At 54.9% G+C, this 13,993-nt stretch overlaps 1 protein-coding gene across 5 annotated transcripts; it reads left to right on the forward strand.

Moving 5' to 3' along the window:
• The first annotated feature begins 214 nt into the window (after window positions 1–214).
• Window positions 215–13,993, forward strand: Pgpep1 (pyroglutamyl-peptidase I). 5 transcript variants are annotated; one of them, XR_008721468.1, is made up of 6 exons: window positions 2,418–2,472; window positions 2,562–2,614; window positions 7,988–8,104; window positions 8,396–8,628; window positions 9,029–9,432; window positions 13,870–13,993. XR_008721468.1 is itself a non-coding variant. In XM_055618813.1 (5 exons), the coding sequence occupies exons 1-5, from the start codon at window positions 457–459 to the stop codon at window positions 9,219–9,221; spliced, it is 630 nt and encodes a 209-aa protein (XP_055474788.1). In that variant the 5' UTR covers window positions 215–456; the 3' UTR covers window positions 9,222–9,505. The 5 variants fall into 5 exon arrangements, 2 of the variants coding, with proteins under 2 accessions (XP_055474788.1, XP_055474789.1); XR_008721470.1 differs by having other exon boundaries at window positions 9,029–9,313; window positions 13,572–13,993; XR_008721469.1 differs by having other exon boundaries at window positions 9,029–9,313.

Raw genomic sequence — 13,993 nt, forward strand, 5'->3', positions numbered from 1 at the left:
CGGGGGTCTAGGTGGGCACGTGGGCAGCTACCGGGAGGGGCTTTGGAAGGTTCAGGGCGAAGCTGCACTGGAGGGCATGCTGGGGTGCATGACCTGGGTCCCGGTGGGTTGGGGCGAGGTGATGTTTGGGGGCGTGTCTGGGGCGGGCTGGGTCCCAAGAAGGACCTGGAGGTGGGGCTTTGGAAAGCTCGGGGGCGGTGTGTAGAGGGGTGTGCCTTTTAGGGGCGTGGCCAGAGAATGGCGAGGCCAGGCCTGGGGTCGAGGCGTAGCGGTGCGCGTGGGGCTCCGCGGGACCCGCCGTGCAGCGCAGGAGCGGGCTCTGCTGCTCGGGGGCGTGGCCAGGACGTGGCCGCGCAGGCCCAGCGTTAGGGGGCGGGGCCGGACGGGCGGGCGGGGCTCGGCGGTCCGTGTCCCCGCTAGTCCCCGCCGCCACGGTCCTAGTGAACGCATCCCGCCATGGAGCAGCCGCGAAAGGCGGTGGTGGTGACCGGTAGGTGCGGCTGGGCCGGGGACGGCGGGAAAGGCGCTTGCGGTTGCTTCAGTTTTGCAGTTGTCGCCGCCCGCGACAGCACCGTTCGGCCCCGGCGACCTGAAATGTCCGGGATTCCGCGGCCCGGAGTTAGGGGTCCCCGGGGACTGGGGTGCAGACAGGTCCCCTCGCGCGCTGCAGCCCCTCTCCGCCCCTCCAGAGCTCCGGCCTGTCCCCACCTGCTGCCCCCGGGGACAAAGGCGGGTTTACGGCCAGGAAAAGTCCCGGTGACACACGATCCGCTCAGCCTCCACTCTTGGCACCCTGCATTGTTGGGGGGCCTGCAACCCAGTTTGGGGCAGGTGTTGGGCCTACATCAGCCTGACTCCAGAATGACCCAGGGATTCTTGAACCCAGTTCCTACTATCATCAACACCCCCTGAAGCCAACTGTTCTTATTTCCTGAGACTCAGTCTAGGCCACTTGGTGGAGTCAACTCCAGCAGGCCTTGGAGGAGGGCACTCTGCTTAACCTCTGCTTGGAGAGGCCACAGCGAGCGGCCCAGGAAGACTCCTACAGGTGTTTTGTAACGGGGAGGTTGGGGCTGTAACACCCCCGAAAATGGAGAAGGCCGCGCCCTGCGGGACAGCTGTAATCCCCTGTGTGTGGCTGGTTGTTTGGTTGGTCTCATTCTATCGCTGTGTCCGCTACCGACCTGGAACACCTGTGACCCAGGCCGGCTACAAATTCAGGGTGATTGTTTCCAAATGTGGCATGTGCCACAATGATGAGGTGCCCCCAAGATGTGGCCTCTACCTGCTGTCCTGAGGTATGGTGGCCCTCTTAACACAGGCAGCAGGTGAAACTGGGGGGGGGGCATAGAGGAGTGGGGGGGTGGAGGAGCGGGGAGGGGGTAGGTCAACCGTTGGAGTCATTTCTCAGGCTTTACTCTACTTGAGTTTGGAGAAACTTTCATTTGGAACTCATTCAGGCAGTCAACCCTTTCACAGGGGTTGCCTAAGACCATGGGAAAATACAGTTATTTTACATTATGATTCATAACAGTAGCAAAATTACAGTTACTGAGTAGCAATGAAAATAAAGGGTGGCAGCATTAGGAAGCCTGAGACACACTGCTCTAAGGCCTGCCAATTAGAGTAGGTTGACTGGCTATGAGCCCTGGGCTCTGCCTGTCTGCTTTCCCAGTCCTGGGACACAAACCTGGGCTGCCGCACTGTGCTTGAATATGGTGCTGGAGATCTGAACTCAGGACCTTGTGTGACAAACAAACTGAGCTATCTTTCTGGCTCTATTTGTTTATTTTGAAGCAGGGTCTCGTGCGGCTGGACTGGCCTGAAACTCAAAGTTCTCTTGGGGCAGCCTCTGGACACTGCCTGAGGCCACATAGCTCCCGGCTCTGGGTTCTCACACCTGCAGTCCCATCATCCAGAGCTAGGAGCCAGGTGGGCTGGTTTGGGTTTTTCTCTTTTGTTTTCTCAATGTTTTTTTCAACCCAGTGGCTAGAGAGGGAGGCCAGTTTACTCAAGCAGGATTTGAATCCCAGCCTCTCCACTCTCTCGCTGTGTGGCCTCGTCACATTAGCTCCCTCTGACTGCTCAGTCTTTGCCCATGACAGGTAGGCCCTGGAAACCCTGTCATCAGAGGGGACGAGCCAAATGACACAATGCCTCTGGAGTCTGTCTTGGTCAGACATGGGCCTGAGGTTGAAATGATCAGAAACAGCTGGTGTCCAGGTAGCCCTGTCTGGAGAGACCCCAAAGCCTCCAGAGCTACCCCTCAAGGGGTAGCACCTGATGGCGGCCCACAGCCTGGTCTGCCCCAGACACTGAGGCTGGAGAACAAAGTGACTGGAGAGGCTCTGTCTCTCTGGGTGCTCCCAGGTGTCAGGTCATAGGGGGGACAACGAAGCCAGTACCTGTCATTCCAGCACTCAGCAAGTGGAGGCCGCTGGCCCACAGCTGGAGCACACCTGGAAGGAATGGGTGAGAAACTAGGATGAGGATATGTCGGGGTGACAAGGTTCTAGAACGCTGAGGTGGGAAGAGAGAGTAACGTCTTTTCCTGTTTTCAGGGTTCGGCCCTTTTGGGGAGCATACTGTGAATGCCAGCTGGATCGCTGTGCAGGTAATTCTGATCTGGGGGAGCCTAGCCTGGAGCTGAGTGTCTTTCCATGTGTTTAAAAACAGCGCAAACATCTCAGATGCAAATCCATTCTTGAGTGCTTTTTATTTATTTTTATTTTTTGACTATTTTTGTAAGCTTAGATCTCATTGTATAGCCCAGGCTAACTTCAAGCTCATGATCCTCCTGCCTCAGCATGCTCTAAGTACTAGAACCACACCATTGGCCTGCTGTTGTGGCACACACCTTTAGTCCCAGCACTCTGGAGGCAGCAGTCTGGAGGTCTGTGAGTTCAAGGCCAGTGTGGTCTACAAAGAGAGTTCTAGGCCAGCCAGGGCTCCACACTGAGACCCTGGCTAAAACAGGGTCTAAAACAAACTAACTTGAGAAGTTTGGGGCATCCTGGCCAGCCGCTACTCCTGCTGAGGCTGGGGAGCAGATGGGCACCATGGGCAAGGGCGCAGCCCTGGGTAGGAGGCAGGGCCCTCGGCCTCAGCTTCTGTGCTGGGAGCCTGCAGTGGGGGCGGGAGGGCCTGCAAGAGCCTCATCCAGGGAGCCACCCTACTAACTTGTGTTTCCTGGCCAGATGGGACATTGAGACAGACAGGCCAGGGAACAATTGAGTGGAGAGAGACAGACGTTTAATTCTTCGATAAATCAGCTGGAGAGATGGCAGCCGGGCCCGGATTAATTTTAGCCCATTAGCCCTGTGATTTAAGGGTTCCCTCCTCTCACCCCCCCATCAGCTTGTCACCCTCCCTCACTACAGACCTCAGAGAGCTCAGCCGCTCTGCCACCGCCCCTTTTCTCTCCCACCTGCACTCTGCAAGCCCGACAGAGGACCCCAGGGTCCCCAGGACCTTGCAGATGGGAGTGTGGCTGGGGCCCCTACTTGCACACCCGCTCCCTGGAGCCCCAGACAAAAAGAACCAGTATGTCTCTGAAGACTTGTGTGTCTGGCTTTGTGCAAGTTACAGAAGGGAGGCTTCACGGGCTGAGTGGACACAAAGCCAGTGTCTGGATTCCTGGGCCCCAGACAACACCATCTGCATGTAAATGGGAAGGAAAAATCAATTAAACAATCTTTGGGAATTCCCTTGGAGCTTTGGGGCGCCAAGGGGGAACTTCGTGCTGCACAGAGATCCAGGCTGTTCCTCATCTTACTCCTTGAACTTTTCCACTTCTTTATGCGTTTCTTCATTGTGTGGAACCGCATGCATGTGGAGATCAGAGGGCAGCTTGCTGGGCTGGCGTCTCTCCTCCCATGAAGTGGTCCCCAGGATGGGTCCTGGCTTGCCAGGCTGGGCCACAAGCTCCACTGCCCTGGAGCTCTCTCCCCAGACCTTACTGTTTTGTTGCTGTTTTGTTTTGTTTTTTAAGGCTTGAGACAGGGTTTCATCCTGGCTGACCTTGAGCTCCCGATCCTCCTGCCTCAGCATCCCCAGCTCGGGGTGACAGGTGTACACCATCATGCCTGCCTCCTTTGATCGCTTGATCAAACTGATTGATTGGTTTCCAGTCAGGACCTTACTCCCTAGTCTTGGCTGGCTTCAAACTAAAGGTGCTTCTCCTGCCTCAGTTTCCCGAATGCTGGGATCACAGAGGGCACTCTCCCTCCCAGCTTTTCTTTATTTCCCCCCAGGTCTGGAGTGTCAAGGGCCAGGCAGGCTGCCTCTGGCTGGTTTCTGTAGGCTGTCCCTGAGCAGGCCACAGACACGGTGACATTCGGGGATAATTACTGCCACCAGAGTCTAGACAGACCTGCTAAGGGTACCAGCAAACAAAGAGGGCTTTGTGGAGGGGTCGAGGGAATCAGTCAGATGCAGTCCTGCCTGCTTTTGCAATGGGGGCTTTTCAGGTAGGCGACCAGGGACAATGCTGCAGCTGAGGCTCCTGCCTGGTGCTTTCCAGGCTGTTGGGTGTCAAGCCAGGATGCAGGGAGTGCGCTTTGAGGCTCATGGCCCCCTTCTTCAGGAGAGCTGGGATCAGCTGTGCAGAGGAAAGGCAGAGGCAGGTGAAGGTGACACCTTCTTCTGCCTGTCCGTCCGTGCCAGCCATAGAGTCCCCATAGAAAGCAGAGTGTCAGCTTAAAGGGCCTGTGTGTCCAGGAGGCTCCTGGCCTTCCCAGGGGTGGACAGTAGACACCCGCTTGCACCTCAGGCTTCCTGTGTGAAGAAGCCCTGTGTTCCAGGCTGTTCATCCTGTCCATACCTGAGTCTGCCACCTGAGGGCGAGCCCTACCCAGGCAGACTCCAGCTGTTGATTTGGTGTGCATGGGTTTCTTTTGTCTGTTTTTTTGAGACAGGTTCCTCTGTGTAATCCTGGCTATTCTGGAACTCGCTCTGTAGACCAGGTTGATCTTGACCAAGAGCCTCTCCTGGCCTTGTCTCCTATGTGCTGGGATTAAATGTCTGTGCCACCATACCAGACATTTTGTTTGTTTTTTGAGACAGGGTCTCAAGTAGCCCAGGCTAGCCTCCAACTCACTATCAGCCAAGGCTGACTTTGAATTCCTGGGTCTTCTGCCTCAGCCTCACAAGTGCTGACAGGCATGCACCTTCATTAATATCCTGGTATGTGTCTGTCTATCCAGCTTGCTTCGGATTGTGCCACACATTTAGTGACTTCCATTTGGAACAATGTGGGTTCCGTGGGAACAGCATGAGCCTCTGTAGGCCGGGCAGCCATTCATAGCAGCGCTGCCAGGTTCCCGAGGACCCCAGGGCCATCACAGCTGTTCTCAAGCTGAGGTAACTAGCTTTGATGGCTCACAGCTGCGCTCCCAGCACAGGGAGGCAACAGCAGGAGGATTAGGAGGCCTAGATGGCATGAGAGATAGTGACATCCTGTTCAGAAACAAAAGCAACTGTTTGCTAACATAAGACTTAACTTTTTTTTTTTTTTTTTTTTTTTTTGAGACAGTGTCACTCTCTCAGACTCCATTGCAGGCATGATGGTGCGTGCCAGCTTCAAAACCTGAAGTGCTGTGGTCCCCGGTGCTAGTGAAGGCCAGTCACCTATGGTGGCTTGATATGCGTGCGCATGGGTGGGCGGCCTTGTCCTGTCCTGAGCACACTCCTCAAGAGTTGTGATGCTGGTGAACAGTACTGGCTTCCTCTCTTGATGCCTGGGCCCTGGCTTCGTTTCCTGCTTTTCTTAAATACAGATTTATACGCTGATTCAAATAAAACACACAGGAGTGGGATCACCGGGGCTCATGGGAAACACTGAGAAAGAGTCTGGGTGAGAGGTTATGGAGTGATTTGTTTTACTTATTAGTTGGTGTGTGTGTGTGTGTGTGTGTGTGTGTGTGTGTGTGTGTTTTCAAGGGTTTCTCTGTGTAGCCTCAAACTCACAGAAATCTGCCTGCCTCTGCTTCACAGAGTGCTGAGATTAAAGGTGTGTGCCGCCACCCCTGGCTGGTTTTACTATTTTGTTAGTTTGTTTGTTGCTTTTTTTTTTTTTTTTTAGAGAGAGAGAAAGAGTTCCACTATGTAGGTTTGGCTGTCCTAGAACTTGCTCTGTAGACCAGGTTGGCCTCAAATTCTGAAATCTTCCTGCCTCTGTGTCCCAAGTGCAAAGGTTAAATGTGTACACAGCCACATCTGACTTTTTTGGACAGGGTACCATGTAGCTCAGGCTGGCTTCCAACGCACTCACTCTTTAGCCCAGACTGACTTTGGACTCCTGCCTGGTATACTGTGGGTGACAGGAACATCATGCTGGGCCTTTTCTTTTGTTTGATTTTTGTTTTTTATTAGGTTTATTTTAATTATGCATGTGTGAACACCTGTTGGACAGCATGTATCCATGAGTGCAGAGGCCCAGAAGCCAGGGCCTGGGGCTGGGGACAGGCGAACCACCTGATGCAGGAGCTGAAGCCACATCCTCTGGAAGAGCGGCACGGCTCTTACCGCTGAGCCATCCGTGGTGCAGCCTTTGTTTTGATTTTTGAGATAGTGTCTCAGTAGCCCAGGCTTGCCTGAAACTCACAACAGCCCTCCTGCCCCAGCCTCTTGAATGCTCCAAGGGTAAGGGTGTGTGTGTGTGTGTGTGTGTGTGTGTGTGTGTGTGTGTGTGTACATCCTACTTTGTTAACTAGTGAAGTTCAAAAGGCCATCAAATGCAGTTGCCATGGAGACAGCTTACCCTTTGCCCCTTCCCTACTCACCCAGCAGGTGGCACACTTTCCCAGCCCTAGCACAGTCTGAAGAAACTAGTCCTGTTGGTTATTTATTTATTTTTTTATTTTTTAAAGATTTTATTTGGGGCTAAGGAAGTGGCTCTGCGGTTAAGAACACTGGCTGCTCTTTTAGAGGTCCTGAGTTCAATTCCTGGCACCCACCTGGTGGCTCCCAACCATCACGTGTTATGATGCCCCCCCCCCCCAGTGTGCAGAGCACTCCTACGTTAAACCAAACGACCGACCAATAAGCAAATAAACATTCTATTTATTATGTGTGTATACAGTGTTCTGTTTGCATGCACATCTGCGGGGCAGAAGCGGGCTCCAGATGGCCGTGAGCCCCCACGTGGTGCTGGGAATTGACTCCTCTGCAAGGGCAGACAGTGCTCTTACCCTCTGAGCCACCTCTTCAGCCCCTTCTGTTCGTTTTTAAATTCCTTCAGGTTTTTTGTTTAAGTCTATCATGCTGTTCTGTTGAGACAGGGCCTCCTCGAGCTCCCGCTCTCCCTGCCCCCGCCCCCCAAGTGTTGGGGTGACGAGTGTGCACCCCACACCCGGGTTACGCGGTGCTGGGGATGGGACCCAGGCCTTCCCCGCGAGCTAGTTGATCACTCTACCCACTGAGCCACAAGCGCTGTAACGGCTAGGCTTGAAGCCCAAACCTTTTTGGCTTTTGTTTCTTGTTTATGTGAAGCAGGGTCTCAGGCACTATGTGACCCAGACTGGCCTTAATGTAATTCTTCTGCCTCAGTTTCTCAAGTGTTAAGGCAATTCTCAGCAACAGGACAGCGATTCCTGGCTTAGCCTCCTCACCCCAGTACTGTGTTTATTGCAGAAATGGGTTATTAGGGATCCTTCTCCAGACCAGCCTGTGCTCCAGCAGCAAGGCATTTCCCAGGCAGCCCCGAGGTGGCTTCAAGGAAAATCTACCGATACTCTGGCCACTACTGGTGCTCATTGGTTTGTGTGTAGTTAATACCTTTTTTGAGGAGGAGCAGGTTCTCACGTAGCCCAGGCTGCCTTCAGGTTTTCTGTGTAGCTGAAGACGACCTCAAACTCCTGATCCCACCTCCATCTCCCAAGTGCTGGGGTGAGCGGATTGACCCCCCCCAGGCTGAGCTGCCTGGTGTCTGTAGGCAGGAAGGTCTCTGCAGCCTCGCTCCATGCCCCCACCCCCGCCTTTGCCTCAGGAGCTGGAGAAGCTGGGCCTTGGGGACAGCGTGGACCTGCATGTGTACCAGATCCCGGTGGAGTACCAGACGGTTCAGCGGCTCATCCCCGCACTCTGGGAGAAGCACAGCCCACAGGTGAGTGGCGCTGGGGCTCCCCACCCCCGGCTCAGGCACTGTGAGGAGGCACCACGTCCACTCATAAAGCCCGTATCTGACTTAGGGGCCATGCTCAGTGTCCTGGGGGCTGCGAGCATCATGGCAGGAAGCAGACAGGCTGGTGCTGGAGAGGGAAACAGCCTGGCTTGGGCTTTTACAGCAGCTACATAGCATCTCATTTTGTGACAACAACAAAAAGGACTTACTGTGTTTGCATCTGTGTGCATGGGTGGGTGTCCCTCGCGCTGAGCCCCACCCCTCTGTCCCCAGCTGGTGGTGCATGTTGGTGTGTCCGGCATGGCCACCACAGTGACACTGGAGAAATGTGGACACAACAAGGGCTACAAAGGCCTGGATAACTGCCGCTTCTGCCCCGGCTCACAGTGCTGCGTGGAGGACGGCCCGGAGAGCATCGACTCCATCATCGACATGGATGCAGTGTGCAAAAGGGTGACCACACTGGGGCTGGATGTGTCTGTCACCATCTCCCAAGATGCTGGCAGGTGGGCTTCCAGGCACGCAGTGGGGTTCCCTTCCAGTGAGCTGAGGCGGGGGTAGGGTTTGAACAGTCACTCTCTACCTTAGGTTTTTAGACAGGCTTTCTCTGTGTAGCCCAGGCTGGCCTGGAACTCTCTGCATAGACCAGGCTGGCCTCAGACTCAGACACCCACCTGCCTCTGCTTTCTGAATGCTGGGAATAAAGCTGTGCAACATCATGCCCAGCAAAATAAGTGTTTAGAAAATGGAGAGAAGGCTGCCAGGGTCCCCCAAATTCCTCTGACCCCTGGGCTCCCCACAACCTCCCAAATGTGCCCCTAGCACAGGGCTTTGGAGAGCTCCGCAGAGGGTGGCGTGGCCTGGGACTGATTCTGTGACCTCAGTCTGTCCTTCCCCCCTTCTCAGGTACCTATGTGACTTTACCTACTACACCTCGCTCTACCAGGGCCGTGGCCGCTCAGCCTTTGTCCACGTGCCCCCGCTGGGCAAGCCCTACAATGCCGACCAGCTAGGCCGCGCGCTACGGGCCATCATTGAGGAGATGCTAGGTGTCCTGGAGCAGGCGGAGGGGGACATCGACTGTTACCACCAGCACTGACAGCCAAGCACCCCTGGGTGCCGTGAGAAGGGACACAGCCGGGCCCAGGGAAGTCCTGACACACATCTGTCCCTCCTCCTGGCGGACCACAGGTGAATGGACGCTCTGCCTGGATAGCATCCTGTGTCTAGGGACACAGCTGCTGTGCTTGAGGCCAGGCCGGGGACTGCTGACCTGCGTGCCTGCCGGGCTGCACACTCTGCTTTTCCAGGTCTGTGAACAGGGAGTTGGAGCTTTCCCTGTGGCTGGGGTCTCGGAAGCACCATAAAGGAGTCTGGCTCTAATCCATGTCCTCAACCCTGGATGTCCCCAGCAAAGCCACCGGGGTTGGCTGCCTTTTCTCTCCTCTCTGTCTCTAATCTCTGTCCCTGCCCATCCCCTGTGTCGTTCCCCTCCTCTTCAGTGCTAGATTAGTGAACAGAGTAATTTATATTCCCATTTTTAAAACTTCAGGCTTAGCCAACAAGTGTCTTTTTTTTCTCCTGGGGCCTCTTTTGCCTCCTGCCCCCAAAAATGCCATCATACTTTGGGTCTCCATAGTGGGTCCCTTGTGCTCAGAAGAGCAGGCTGTTATGGCCACCAAGGGCCTGGCCGAAGTGGCCTCTGGTGCCTGTGGGGAGCTGACCCTGACCACCTTCTCTTGTTTTCTTTTTGATTTTTTTTTAGACTCTAAAATTTAGAGTGTTTGTTGTCATTTTTTGAGACAGGGTCTCAGGTAGCCCAGGCTGGCCATTTGAATTTATTCTGTAAGGATCTGAGCTCCTGGTCCTCCATCCTCCACCTGGGACCCCCACAGTGAACCATTACCCAGCATCTGTGCATTTTTTCCATCATGACATAGGTAGTGTCTAGTGTCCCTTGGGGACCTGGGGCCAGTGGCTGCAGCCCAGGCCTGTCCCTGCATGTTGCATCAGCCACAGGGACGTTCTGTAAGCTGTTTGGAAGTGTGCCTGGGACTCCAGCCAGCCTTTGTCTCCTACTGACTTTGAACTTCCAGGCTGAGAGGGGAGGGGCTGTCAGCAGGGGCTGGATTTGACATGTGACCTGGACTTGATCCAAAACAAAATGCAGTCCCAGCCACCGGAAGCCACATACATCTTGGCACTGCCTTCTGTTTTGTGGAGGGACAGAGGAAAGCCTCAACGTCCCCAGCTGTTTTAGATGGATCTTGACTCTGGGTGACTTCTCATCCCTGGATCTTTCTGTTGTTGGTGAGACAGGGTCTCATGTAGCCCAGGGTAGCCTCCACTGCACTGTGAAACTGAGGCTGACTTTGAACTCCTGACCCTCCTACCTCAGCCTGCCCAGTACAGGACAGATGGCATTCCTCCTGGGCCCGGCTACTTTTAAGCTCAAATGTTGGCTGTTCTGATGTGGTTTCCTCTTGCCACCGTCCTGTTGATCTGTGTTTGGGCTTTCCCTGGTGCCACTTGCGGATCTGGGTGCTGCAGGATGACTTGCTGTCCCTGCAAAAACAACTGTGGGTTTAGGCCAGCAGTTTACATAAACAGGGCTCTGCAGCCCCTGCGCTGTGCTATCACCCACCCCCATGAGGAGAGCGCCCCCAGTGTCCCAGCTGAACATGAGCATGGCTCTTCTGCCTGTGGAGGCTCAGGAGTAAGGGTCCCCCAGAGCAGGGGGGGTTTTATGCCATGGAGACCAGGCAGGTGACCTGATTCTCCTGCCTCAGCCTCCCTTGGCATGACAGAGATGCAGCGCTGTACCTGGTCTGTTCCCATGTCTTTATTTGGTTTTTGTGTTATGAGGCAGGGTCTCTCTACCTGAACTCTGTAGCTCAGGCTGGCCTTCCAGCTGTGGCAGTCCCCCTGCCGCAGATGTCATCGCCTGGCAAATTATCTTGAGGTGGACGCCAGGCTGTGCTCTTCTCTCAGATTCCTCAGATCTCAGGCAGGACCCTGGAAGGGAGTCAGGGGTGTGTAGGAAGGCTGGGGAGGGTGCAGCCACTGCAAAACACAGCTCCATCCTTCCTCACTTCACCTGTGCTAGGACCGTCACGCCCTGCTGTTCGGAGACGGGACTTACCCTCTTCACGGTGTGTGTGTGCATTTTCTAATTCCCGCTGCTGAGCTGAGGGGATCCGGGACAGGAGGCTGGGCTCTTATTTGTTTATTTAGGCACCCATTAAATAAGCCTCTGCCCTGGCCCAAAAGCTTTTGATTTTTCTCCCTTTTCTCCTTGTTTTTTGGTTAGTTGGGGGGGCCTGTAGTTGCCAGGTGTTGGCTAGACTGTCCACATTTGACTCTTAAGGACCAGGTCACCTGCGGGCCTGCTGCTCATCACCCTCTTTCTGGCCTTAGGAGAGGGGAATGGGGTGGGCAGGCCTGGGAGAGGTAGGAGGGTCCTGTGGGAGGGACTCTGGTGGGTGGGGCCTGAGGTGGGCAGGGCTGGCCCTTACTGAAGCATATAGCCAAGCAGAAAGCCAGGCCAAGGGCGACTGATGGATGAAGAGAAGTAACGTTGGCATAGGTTTGAGGCCAGGGGCACACATAGAGGCAGTGCTGGTGGTGTCTGGGGTCTTAGCCAGCCTGAGAAAGTGTCTGATCTGCACTGTCAGCTTAGGCGTGGGAAGCGGAGGCTGGATCACCACAGTGGGGCCTAGATCTTTTGAATTTATTTTATTTTGAGACAGGCTCTTGTGTAGCCCAGCCTGGCTCCATGCTCACTATGTAGTAGAAGTCTAAACTTCTGCCTCCGCATCCCTGAAACGTAAATCTCATGTTCTACTCTGCTCATGGCTGGCATGGAAACCTTCAGAAAACTGTGGACCCCTGAGGCCGAGGGAAGGCTGGAAAAGTGGATTCAAGGTGCTTTTGTGTGAGAAGTTTGGGCTGGAAGCCAGGCCAGCTGCTGTGAGCACAGGCTGCCTGTGCCCTCGCCCTGAGAGTGACCTCGCTGTGTTCGAGGGAAGAGCCTCCGCCCTGTCCCTTCCCTCCCACTGTCTAGACTGCTTTGACCTCCCTACCCCTTGGAGTGTCTGAGCCCAGAAGTCCCTCTGAGAACAGAAGAAACAAAGCCTTATTCACCATCTCAGCCCTGAGAGAAAGCACAGTCCCGTCGGGACCCCTGTGGGAGTACAGATGGCAGCCCAAATACAGACCCAGCTTGCCCCCTGCAGCCTGCCATCTCTGCACGCAGGCCGGGGGGGAGCATGTCAGGTGAAATGCCCCCCCCCAGCACAGTGTCTGGGCTGTGAGACAGGGCCTGCAGCTCCTGCCCTTTGCCTGCAGCTCAAGGGGAATGGAACCGACTCGGTGTCTGGCTCTGGAAAGCCAGATCCTGGGAGGCGTTCCTGTCATTGGTGCTTATCTGGTTTCAGGATCATGAGCCACAGCTCTGTGCTGGAACTCCCAGGCTGTAAGCATCACATCTAGCTAGGCATTGTCCAGGCACTGGAGGCAGGAGAGTCAGGAGTTCAAGGCCAGCCTCCCTGCATAGAGAGTTAGAGGCCGTACTACACAAGACTTTGTCTTAACACAAAACAAAAACCAAGACGAGAGTAAGAAGACTGGGCTGGTGCAACGGCCCAGTGGACAGTTGCTACCAAACCTAAACACTGGGCTTGATCTTCAAGAACCACAAGGTGGACAGAGAGCAGTGCCCCCCCCAAAAGCTGCCCTCTGCCCTGCACAGTCAGCACATGTGCCTATCACAAGCCTACAAAATAAAGGGGGAGTAAGCGAAGGAGAGAGCCTGCACCTACCGTCTCTACCGGAACTTCAGCACGTGAGGATGAGCAGGAGGATAGCCTTGAAGTGAGGAATACAAAGCCCCCTGGAAAACAAAAAAATTGCCCACCTGTGTGGCTGAGGGAGAGAGACAGAGGAGAAGAGAGAGGGACAGAGAGAGTGGGAGGAAGAGGGAGAGGGAGGGAGAGATAGGGAGGAAGAAGGGGAGAGGGAGGAACAGAGGGGAAGAGGGAGGGAGAAAAGGAGGAGAGTGGGAGAGGAGGGACTGGCCCCGGAAAGGCAGCTTGGTGTGGACAGCAGCTGCTTGCTCCTGTGTTCCCTCGTTGGGCAGGCAGCACCACAGGAGGCGGCTTACACAAGCTGACCCCTGCCCCAGGGGACCGGCATCTCCTGCTTTCCCCAGACACTTTGCCCTCATAGATACAGAATTAAAAGTAAAACAAATCTTGAAACATGACAGGGACAGGTGGAGACCCTGCACAGCTTCCTAAACCCTTCCCCTGCTGCGGTGGGAAGCATGTGTGTCCGCCTGCAGAAAGGAGTCATGACACTGTGTGTGTGTGTGAGCGCTGGGACATGCCTTGTCTGGGGCCTCTCAGAGCTAGGTTTGGGGGTAACTTTTTCTTTTTTTCTTTTTTTTTAGTGGTTTCACTCTGTAGTCCTTGAAGCCTCTTTGCTGGGACACCCTTTTTTTTTTCTTTTATTTTTTTAAGAAGTCTCATGCTGAGTGGCACCAGGCTTCATCCCCACGGCATGGCATGGCGTGGCCCTGTCAGGGCTGCCCAGCCACACCTTAGGAAGGGCTTCCTGTTTGGCCTGCCTGGCGTTGGGGTTATGGCTGGTTTAGGGGACCCCTCGGTACCTCAAGTGTCTTAGCCTCTTGATGGCTGTTCGGTCCTCCAAGACTCCTGTAGCACAGTGTGCCTTGTCTTTGACCCCAGAGTTCCTGCCGAGCGCCCCCACCTGGTGTCTGGGACCCTGGAAGAGAAGATCGGCCAGCCTGCTCTCTGGGAGGAGACCCCTCACTTTTTACCCAGAAGCCAATAAAGTTGTTGAAACCTGTCA

Source organism: Psammomys obesus, unplaced genomic scaffold, assembly GCF_907164565.1.
Source record: "Psammomys obesus unplaced genomic scaffold, mPsaObe1.curated_primary_1811, whole genome shotgun sequence".
NCBI classification, from domain to species: domain Eukaryota; kingdom Metazoa; phylum Chordata; class Mammalia; order Rodentia; family Muridae; genus Psammomys; species Psammomys obesus.

Coding starts and splice junctions, on each gene's coding strand:
- Pgpep1 (XM_055618813.1), top strand. CDS start 457: ATGGAGCAGCCGCGAAAGGCGGTGGTGGTGACCG. Junction 491..2,561: donor AAAGGCGGTGGTGGTGACCG/GTAGGTGCGGCT, acceptor TCCTGTTTTCAG/GGTTCGGCCCTTTTGGGGAG. Junction 8,105..8,395: donor GGGAGAAGCACAGCCCACAG/GTGAGTGGCGCT, acceptor CTCTGTCCCCAG/CTGGTGGTGCATGTTGGTGT.